The 10,419-nt window shown below is 39.6% G+C and overlaps 1 protein-coding gene and 1 long non-coding RNA gene across 2 annotated transcripts; one reads left to right on the top strand and one right to left on the bottom strand.

Annotated features, from left to right (window-relative positions):
* The first annotated feature begins 6,769 nt into the window (after window positions 1-6,769).
* Window positions 6,770-7,171, top strand: LOC122035939. The gene is made up of 2 exons (XR_006127285.1): window positions 6,770-7,022; window positions 7,122-7,171. It is a non-coding gene; the product is annotated as an uncharacterized LOC122035939 (long non-coding RNA).
* A 1,188-nt stretch (window positions 7,172-8,359) lies between these two features.
* LOC122035917 (NAC domain-containing protein 2-like) lies at window positions 8,360-9,406 on the bottom strand. Its single transcript, XM_042595075.1, has one exon. It carries the CDS (start codon window positions 9,404-9,406, stop codon window positions 8,360-8,362), a length of 1,047 nt encoding a protein of 348 aa, XP_042451009.1.
* Between the last annotated feature and the right edge of the window lie 1,013 nt (window positions 9,407-10,419).

The following is a 10,419-nucleotide window of genomic DNA, read 5'->3' as shown; positions in this document are numbered from 1 at the left end:
GTTCCGGGTAAATTTTGATGGGGTCAACCAAGTCAAGTTAGATCCTGTTGTGTTTGATTCTTATGTCTAAATATGCAGGAACTTAGGGAAAAAAAAGTCAAGCGGAAGATGCAGCGAACGAGAAAGATGGCACGGGAATCGAGTCGGCGGGCTCGATGCATCCTAGGGACGAGAAGCTACAAAAGAGTATACCTGCAGATGAAAAGGAGGCGCACGACATATCCAAGGGACAAGAAGATCGGAGTTGAGTTCAGGTGAGCTCAACTCCGATTGACCGAAACATCACCCACATGAAAAAGCAAAGGAGATGACTGAGAGGCCCTCTTGGTGGAGGCGCCTCCATAAGGGTCGGAGGCGCCCTAGCGTCTCCCTTGGAGGCACCTCCAACCCTTGAGGCACCTCCAAGGAAGGCGCCTCAAGCATGCTGAGGCACGAGGGTGCCTCACGATTTGACGAATGACCATTGTACAACCGTTGGAGTTTGGATAAAATTCTATCCTCATTAAAGGCATCTTGGACCCTCTTGGAGGCATCTCCAACCAACGGTAACATTTTACCAAAGGCTATAAAAAGCCTATAGAGCTAGGAAATAATCAACAAATTTTGTATTCATTTCTAGTATCTTTCTGAGTTATCAAAGAGTGTAAGAGGTTTCACCGCCTTCAGCAAAAGAGATTTTTCTAGTGCTTTCATCTGCCTTAAATTAACAACCACCTATGTTGTAACCAAGTAAAATCGTAGCCTTCTTATTTATTTGTTTTAAAATTGTTATTCTCTATGTTAGTATTTTGTTTAAATTAATATTGCATCCTTACTCTGTTCGAGAGATATTTGTTTAACTCTAATTGTAGGCTATTCACCCCTCTCTATCTGGCCTCTTCGGACCAACACCTTCTATAGTCCGATCCGCTATAGCTTGCAAGAGCAATCATGTCAAATTTGAGAAATGTTGTCAGGACTCGTCTTTCGTTCAGCCACTCCGGTCGGAACAAGTGTCCAGTTTGTCCAGTCGAACTATAAGTCTAATTGGCTAGATTACTTGTTCGAAATAGCTAACCATGTTATCCCTGAGTGATGAAGAGGATTTGGCTTTGGATGGTACTGACTTGACTTTAGAGTTTCATCAATACTGAGTGATTCAGGGTCCGATCAACCTAAGGATTCAGTCGGATAATCTCTTGGCCTAGATGATCGACTGCGCTAGACCGAGTGCTAATCCCTCCTTAACTGTAATCATCATGTCAGCTGACCTCTTAGACTTTGATCTGACTTAAGGACCCACCTTATTCACTGTATCACGATGGTTACTAATTGAATATAAACTTTTCAAAACCTAAAGTTTACCACTATTCTCTTATCCTATGTAGCCTTCCATCACAACTTGTTTTAAAGCAGACTTCTTCCTGTTTACTTATCTCCCACCCAATGTTCCTTGCAATTAAAGGCGTTTGAGTTATAGCCCTTTCCTCATCAAGAGCACTTTATTATTATCGCCTTTTTTATTGTCCTTAATTAAGCATTCTACCTTCATTCCTCAGTCAATCATTTCATCACCCGAAGAAGCTTGGTATGGTACGGTATCCCACGGGATGATGCGATGATTAAGTCATGAAATATTATCATATAAGGTTTTAGGTCAAAATTCGACGTGTCCAATCATGTCTTCCCTCATACCTTGTCATCTTTATTAATAGTTATCTGTGATTTATCTTCTCCTGGTTTAGAGATGAATTGACGAGGACACTACGAATGGGTCAATCATCGTTTGCTTCCTAGGCATAGTAGGATGATAAAAAATTTGACATTTCTCCTAGACAATTAAGATTCGATTCTTATACAAAGCGTACTTGTGACAATCTAATTTTTATTACAGATCATCACGCATCTTAAATTTACTTATGGACAACATATAAGGACTAGACCTCAAGATTAATCGAATTGTAAAATTTGAATATCTTGATAAAAAAAATATTTGAGTTCAGTTCCAGGTTGAGCTTTACGCGTTTAATATGCTTGTAAGTTTTTTTTTACTTTACTGGAACATGTATGTCATTTACATTGATTAATCCGAAAAGTAACTAATCCGATCTTATAAAAAAATTTCATCAGCCACTAAAATAAATTGAAAAGAATTTGCAATAGATTATGACCCTATGTTCTTAGATCAACTGTCCATTAAAAAAATTATTCATTAATTCGTCGAAGTGACTACACCATTCATGTCGGGCTACTTCTCATAATTTCGTGTGTAAAAATGATTTGTCTTCTTGGAATGGACAGTTGGCTAGCGCATGATGATGTTACCATCATGAGATCTATGGGTCAAATTTCGACTAGTAACCAAATGTCTACCTTGATAGAACCTTGAGTATGGCTAGAGGGGGGGTGAATAGTCTTTCTTGATTTTTCACCTACAATTTGTTAGCGGAAGCACAAAAAGAAACGAAAATGAAAAACAATAAGAGAACACGGCTAACTCTTCGATTTACTTGGTCTCCACCTCCTTGATATGACTAATCCAAGGCACACACACACCCAAGCAAGCTCCACTAAAATCTTCTCCTTTTCAATCCAAGAGTGATGGTGGAGAAACCTTTACAAGATGATCTCCTCCTTTTACAAGATTTTGATGAGCTTAGGGAGGAGAGAATAAGAGTAGTAAGACTAGAAGATCCCTTGGAAAGCTTAAACAGTAATTTCAAACAGTTAAGTTTTTCTTTCCAAGCTCTCAACTTTATATACAGTATGCTGGAATTCGTGACATCAGTCGACTGCTAAAACATGCAGTCGACTGGTATCACACAACGGCTACTGTTTCAATCAAATCCGTGGAGATCCTGTGTGTCATCATCCCAACGACATTATACCAGTCGACTGCATATTTCATCAGTCGACTGGTGACTGTGGACCGAGCGAACAGAATGTCTCTGTTCTCTCCCAGTCGACTGAATCAGTCGACTGGTGTCTGGAGTTACTCTTGAAGTCTTTCTCCTCAGCCTTTGTCCCTCAGATGCACTCAAGCCTGCAGCTAATCTTCGTGTCATCCTTCACATTGCCTAGAGATTCACTTCCCTTCACTCCGTCTGCTTTTTGTCCGTAATCCATCGGATGAACATGAGCCATGAAACTTTCCAAGCTTGTGCAGTCTACCAAGTCCTGCACAACTTAAGTACATATTAGAACCAATGTAAAATCTAACTTAAACCCTTTGACACACACATCAAAAACAAAGATCACCTATTTAATCCTAGGTCGATTGTATCAACATATTGCTCCTACTGTATATGGCCATCCGCATGTAACCCTCTGTTTGGATGGAGTGAGGGAAGGTTCATTAACGTAAGGGGAAGGGAGGGGAATGAAGGGGAAGTGAGGCGAAGTAAAGTATTTAACTTCTCCTTATTTGGGAGGAAAGAAAGGTTCATTAACGTAACATGTGTTACTTTGTTTGGGAGGAAAGGAAGGGGAATGAAGGTTAAATAGATAAAGTTATAAAAATATCCTCACTTTTTAAATTAGACATTTTTCATAATATTAATATTTTTTTATAAATATAAATTAGATCTTTTTAATAATAAAATTAATTTTTTTATATTATCATTTAAATTAGTTATTTTTTAATAAAAAATAATCTTTTTATACTATTCATAATAAAATAATGAATTATCGATAATCAAGTAATTAAATGAAAAATAATGAAAATAATAATTTTAAAAATATTAAATAAAAAAATTTGAAAGATAACAACGAGAATTCTTATTTTTTAAAAACTTATTAAATTTTGATGCAAAAATTAAAAAATAGTAGATATCTTCTTAAAATTTTGACGATAAAAATAGTTTTTCCTTTCAATTCAGTTAGAAGACGTGTCAGATCTCCTCTAATGATCTGGTAGCAAGCGAGCTGTGAAGAAGGCGAGGAAATTGGACTCCGACGATATAAAAAAATTAGAAATTTGAACATTTCTTAAACTATTAAGAAGAGGGATAAAATTAGAATGAATTTTTTTTTGTTTTCCCTTCCCCTTCCTTACACCCCAATTCGGGGTGTAAGAAAATCACTCTTTTCATGGGTAACAAAGGTTAAAGCTTACCCTTCCTTACCTTTCCTTCCCTTTCCTCACTTCTTCCCAAACAAGGTTCAAAATTTCCCTTCCCATTATTTTCCCTTCCTTCCCCTTCCCTCACCTCCTCCCAAATAGACTATAAGTTGCCTTCTAAAATTACTTCTCCACTCGATAACAATTTTATTGTTAACATAAACATTTTCAAAGACACTAAATCCCTAAGAAATTAATTGAATGATATTTTTTTACATGTATTCTTGGCCCGGTCGGCCTCGTGCCCGGCCTCAAGTCCGGCCAGCCGCACACTTGTTCGATCGCATTGTTGCTCTGCTCGACCGACCACTTGGCTTCTTCGCTCGTATGACCGCATGTTCACTCAGTCGCCCGACTTGCTCGCTCAACCTCTTTGCTCGGCCGGCCGTAGTTCACTCGCCCATTGTGAAACCTGCGTTCGACACTTGGCAGACACCAGTCCCTACCGATAGCCTGAGATTATCAACTTAAGTCATTTCAACAAATAAGTTAAATTTAAATTTGTATATTTAAATTCAGTTAAAGTCTCAAAATCTCCGACAACATATTATTCCGCCCAACAAACTATTATAAGGAAAACATAATTTGAGTCCGAATATTTTCTTCTGATAGGTCAAATACCAACAATAAAGGCACTTAGAACTTACCATTCGTTTAAAAGAAAAGAATGAGTTTAATTAACTAGTCACAGAACTATGGTAATGACAGGAAACTAGAAACAGATTAGACAGCATTGCCTCCATCACCGTGCTCCAGATCTACAACATCCTTTAAGAGGCAAATGTAGATGTTTTGAGAAAGAGGTAGAAAGGATGTTGTTGCCAAACAAGTGGAACATTTCTCAGGAATTGATGACTTAGAGTTTATCCTACCATACATTTATAGTCTATATATTTATATTTTCCTCCTTTCATATTCGTAGAGCCGGCACTAAGAGACTGCTAAGATAGCAAATCTATCTTTTATGAAGCAAAAATAGACCACTGAAGTTGGTTGAAACAATTTGAGATCCTTGTACTCACAACAATAGGTCAGTCTCCATAAAATAATCCTTCACCTTCTTATTTAGCAAAGTCAGTGAACTGATTACATCCGAAGGTCAAATTATTGTTCTATGATGGAACTGATCTAAAAATCTTAGTTAGGAAGGCACAATGGAAAGTTTCACCGATTTAGAAGAAAACTCCAGGAACTTGCGTAAATAAACATGTGTTTCCATGTTAACTATAGGTCAAACATAATACCTTCAACTCAAATCTAATCAAGAAATGTATATCATTTATTCCATTTGGATAGATAGAAGCCAATCTTCTCATAATTCTTTAAAAGTAGGTTTCTTGGTTGTCGTTTCTTAAAAAAAAAAAAATCGCTACCATAGCGACCTCCCTAACATCGGTCCCACGGATATAAAGGGAGATATATGCAGGTGCACAAACCATAGATATATGGTGGAATAAATTTCAGGCCGTCAGTTCCTGAAAATCGACCTATGATCATTACGCCAGAGATATCATGCGCCCACCGTCTGTGCTACGTGACGTTGTCGTTCCTCAAAAGATTCCATAGTTCGGTGCCGTAGATGCTGACTTCGATGACCGTCGTGGACGGGACTGGCTTTCCTACCACTTTATTGGCCATAAAGTCGAGAATGAGCTCTTCATCCGTGGGAAGAAGCGGTAGCCTATCGGCACCACAGTGACCATTCTACCACCTCGCGTCATCGTCAGTATTCTGATCATTATGTTGTCATCGAGACGGAGTCATTGCCGCTTTCAGTGTAAATTTTTACATATAAATATGGTTCGGATTCTGGATCCGGATCGAACCGTAACCAATTATCCGTTAATCCGGTCACACGGAAGGATGGAAAGACCAAACTCGAGTTTAGCTCAGCATTGGCGATCAATGCCAATTGTTGGTGATGTTTTTCACTCTATCACTTGGGTTTCTTGTTCCGACAGTGCTTGCGCCAGCGATGGAAGAATTGCAGCCGTTAAAAAAATGACACGTGTGGTCAGATGGATAATGTTGGGCCACCAAATACCATATGGTCGTCGGATCCCGACAAGATCTAAGCAAGCGTGGCCAAGTAGATAAAGATAATGGCCTTAATGAAATAATATTTAGAATGTTATAGCTTTTGATTTTTTTAATTAATTTTTAGATTTTTATAAATAATTTAAAACTTTAATATATATAAAAAACCCTCAGAACCTTGAGCCGCAGACTCAAATTGGGCTGCTTGTTAGGGCTTTTTTAAAAATAATATGTTTAGGTGCAAGCTAAATAAATGCGTTTTCCTCTAAATAATTTAATTTCTCAAATCAAAATGCTTATTTAAACTTAAACTTAAGATTTATTGAGATAATAATACCTAAACCAAAATAAATCGTGGAGAAATCTGATATACGCGAAATGAATTATTCAAATTTATTTAATGGGATGAATTTTCAATCACGTTTTAAATTTAATCTAATACAATTAAATTCCACCTAACGAACTAATGGATCCGTTCGGGTTCGATCCGAATCAGATACGCTTCGTCATTTTTAAAGAAAATAGAATCAAAATACGGATCTCGATTCGCCGACCCGATCCGTTTCCTGTATTTGCGTAAAAGCCCTTGCTCTTCACCATAATTTTAACGGAGTCCACATTTGCAGAGGAACCCTCGGGCCGCTTTTATTCTTCCTCCCTTTTTCGTTCTCCTCCTCCTTCTTCTTCTTCTTCTTCTTCGATCGGAGAATGCGCTCGATCTGGGTTTTCTGATCTTGGTTCGGATTCTGGATAAGCGATTAAAGGAGAGATGGGTTCTCGGGATGAGAAGGGCAACGACGAGCAGTGGAAGGGGAGGGAGCGCGCGACTAGGGCTCGGCGCGTCGCTCTCTTCGGATTTGTCGGGGTCACCGCCACTGGCCTCGTGGTATGATCTCCCCTCGCGTCCTACAGAACTTCCTGTTCCTTATTCTTGGAGTTTGTTTATAATTTTCTTTTCTTTGGTTAACTTGATTTTGTATTGTAGTGGAGGGGGATGAATTCGATATAAAAAGAACACGATCGTTTTGCTAGAAAGATTGCGTCTTTTTCATCTTGCACGATAACGCAATGATAACGCAATGAGTCATTGTCGATTTTACCTCTGCCTTTGTTTCACTACACAACTCTACACGTTGTTTGATCAACGAGCTTAGCAGTCTTTTGAGTTTGAATGGAGTCTAAACAAAGATCTTTTTTCATTTGTTGAACTACACGATCAGCCTGCTTTTGATTTTTTCTTTCTATTGTTTATGCTGAATTTCAAGTTGGAGATGTGAAGTGAAGTTGGAATTTGGTCTAGTACTATAACGGTGTCATCAGTTTCAGAGTAATTCAGTGACTTTGTAAATGCTTTGCCAATTCCAATGTACTTTAATGTGATGAATCGATCTGGTAAGTTTTCAATTTATTTGGAGTAACAAGAGGCACCTGATTCACAATTTTAACTGTGTTCTTTGCTTTGAGACTGAAGAAGTGGCCCTTGCTCATGTTTGAAATCTGTTCTTTATTTATTTCTATTAGAGAGAGAATTTTAACTGTGTTCTTTGCTTCATCTGTCAGGTTTTTATGGTTGCCTTTGACGTTTGTTTATTATATGCATGCCATGATCATGCCTTGCTTTCCTAGTTCCAGTATAGTGCTAGTTGGAAACATTAATGTCTTACACTCCTCACTGATCAAGAATCGTTCTGTACTAGAATTGGTAATATTGAAGATCTAGACTCTTGCAAAAATTTCCTAATATTTTTGGAGTTATTCTGGGTTAACTTTGGGTTTCAACATTTCAGCATGGCAATGGTTAATGTATATAGAGTTCATTGCTTGTAATTCTTAGGTGCTATTGTGTCCATATACTCCTTGATAAGAAGTGTTATCTTGCTCACGTACCAACTTAACTGGAATATATGTGGTCTTTGGTTGCGCAAAACTGCTGAATGGGTATACACTCAGGTAGAGTTAGTCTCTGAATTGCTACTTTTAGCATTGCAACTACTTTTCAGAATTATGTATTTTGTAATTTTAAATGCAAAATATGAAAATTTAATACATCCATCTGAATCCCAATACACAATCATTAAAAAAAATTAAAAAAAAAAGAGTTTTTTTTAAGCTAATACTGTAATACACATCAGATGCACATCAATCCTTGAATCCCAATACACAATCATAAAAAAATAATAAAAAAATGAGATTTTTTTTAGCTAATGCATATCAGATGCATCATCAGAGATCAAATTCATCGCCCAACCAAATTTGATCCAGGTCCTCGCTACCCAAAGCATCACTTGATTGTCTAAGCTGCGGCCAAGGAGAGAGTAAGTAACTGCATTCATTTTCTTCATCAAGCTGAACCAACGGGGCAAGAAAATGCTGGGTGCAGAACGCCTGGTTTTCATCACACGAAGAAGGAGACAGCTGCATCCATGGAGAGAGAAAGTTACTGCCTTCATTCTCATCCTCGAGCTGAACCAACGAGGCAAGAAGCTGGGCGCAGAACGCCTGGTCATCATCGCAAGAAGAAGGAGACGGTTCAGGAGACTGTTCAAGAAACATTGGCAGCTGCCGATTACACACCCTCTTCGCCGGTGGCTGTGCGGTGCATTCAGAAAACAGAGCGGCCTCATGCGGCAGCGATCTCTTGGGCGGCGGCTGTGCGGTGCATTCAGGAAACAGAGCTGACGGAAAGTTATCGGCCTCGTACGATCTCTTGGGCGGCGTCTCAGCAGTGCATTCAGGAGACAGAGCGGACTCATGCGGTCGCGTCGTCGGAATGTCAGCAGCCGATCGCTTCTTCATCTTGCCCGCCCGGTTCTTGATATGGCAGAGTACTTGGGTCTGGAAGACGCCGGCGACGGAGAGAAGTTCGTATTCGTGCATGATCCAACCTGAATTTTTGCTCTTGCCGTCGTTGAAAGACAAACTGCTCTTGCAACCCACGGCGATCTCCCGTCCTTCGGCATCTAGCGTGGTCACAGATTCTTCTTTCTTGCTGTACAGGGTCCAAGTCCCTGTTCCAGCCCTTCGATCCACCCTCGTTCCGACAGCGTTCTTGCGCTTTCTCATGGCGAAAAAGTAGCCTTCTTGGTCGCCATTCCTCAAAAGATTCCACGGTTCGGTGCCGTAGACGTCGGCTTCGACGACCGCCGTTGACGGCACTAGCTTTCCAGCTACTCTATTAGCCAGATAGTCGACAATGAGCTCTTTATCTGTCGGAAGAAAGCGATAGCCGATGGGAATCGCCGTCGCCGTTCCGCCCGTCGTCGTCGCCATTCCGAATTTCCGATCGTTGTGTCGTCGTCTGGTCGGAGTGCCGCTTTCAGTGTAATAAATAAGGTTTGGATCCGGACCCGGGCCGGGCCGGGTTAAGTATCCGTTGACCCGGTCGAAGGACCAAACCCTATACCCACTTGCTTTCCAAATTGAACCCGGCCGCCGAGGAGTTTCTCTCTCTCTCTCTCTCTCTCTTCACTTCCATGGGACGGCGAAAAAGCGGCGGCACCAAAGCTGAAGCTGACGGCCAGAAGAGCCATGGGCTCGCCCTGGGCACCGCCTGCGTCGTGGGAGACAGAATGGGGGTGGACGGCGAGGAGATGGAGGAGAATGCCGAGAGCTCCAACCTCGACGACTCGCCGTTGATCGGCGCGGACAACACCAGCGCCGGACTACGACTCAATGCTGAAAAAAAGAGTTTTTTTCCCCTTATTTGTTTTTATTATGGGTTAATTGCTATGTTTTTTATATACTTTATAACTTTTACGAATCTATCACATATTTTTAAAAATAACTAAACCTACTGTATAACCTTGACGTTGTATCAAAAGATCATTTGAATTATTATCGGGGAAGCCAGAACAAATACATTCTAGGTGTTTTTTTTTGTCTAACAAGTTACTACAGGAACTGACTCCTTATTTTGTCTTTCTATTTGCAGGTATCCATGAAGTAAGTTATTCATTTCTGATTCATGAGCTACTACTGGTTGCCATCTTGTGTATGTGGTGGTGTAATGTTACTATTAAGTGAAATTCTTAATATTATTGATTTTTTGAAATTCAACTTATATTTACGCAGGCAAACAGTTTCTTTGTTTGTTTATGATCCTTTGTGTTTAGTAATCACTTGGAGATAAAATAAAAGAGAGACAATAATACTCAATAGTATCTTCTTTCTCTTGTTATGATTCTCTGCATCTTTTTTCCTCATTTTTTTTTCTAACAATAGACATCAAGTTATAGTAGCTAGTGGCTGAATATTATTTGATTGGTTTGGAGATCATAACGATC

Source organism: Zingiber officinale, unplaced genomic scaffold (genome assembly GCF_018446385.1).
Source record: "Zingiber officinale cultivar Zhangliang unplaced genomic scaffold, Zo_v1.1 ctg126, whole genome shotgun sequence".
In the NCBI taxonomy this organism is placed as follows: Eukaryota; Viridiplantae; Streptophyta; class Magnoliopsida; order Zingiberales; family Zingiberaceae; genus Zingiber; species Zingiber officinale.
The sequence above is the reverse complement of the archived record's forward strand: the minus strand, read 5'-3'. Positions and strand labels throughout refer to the sequence as shown.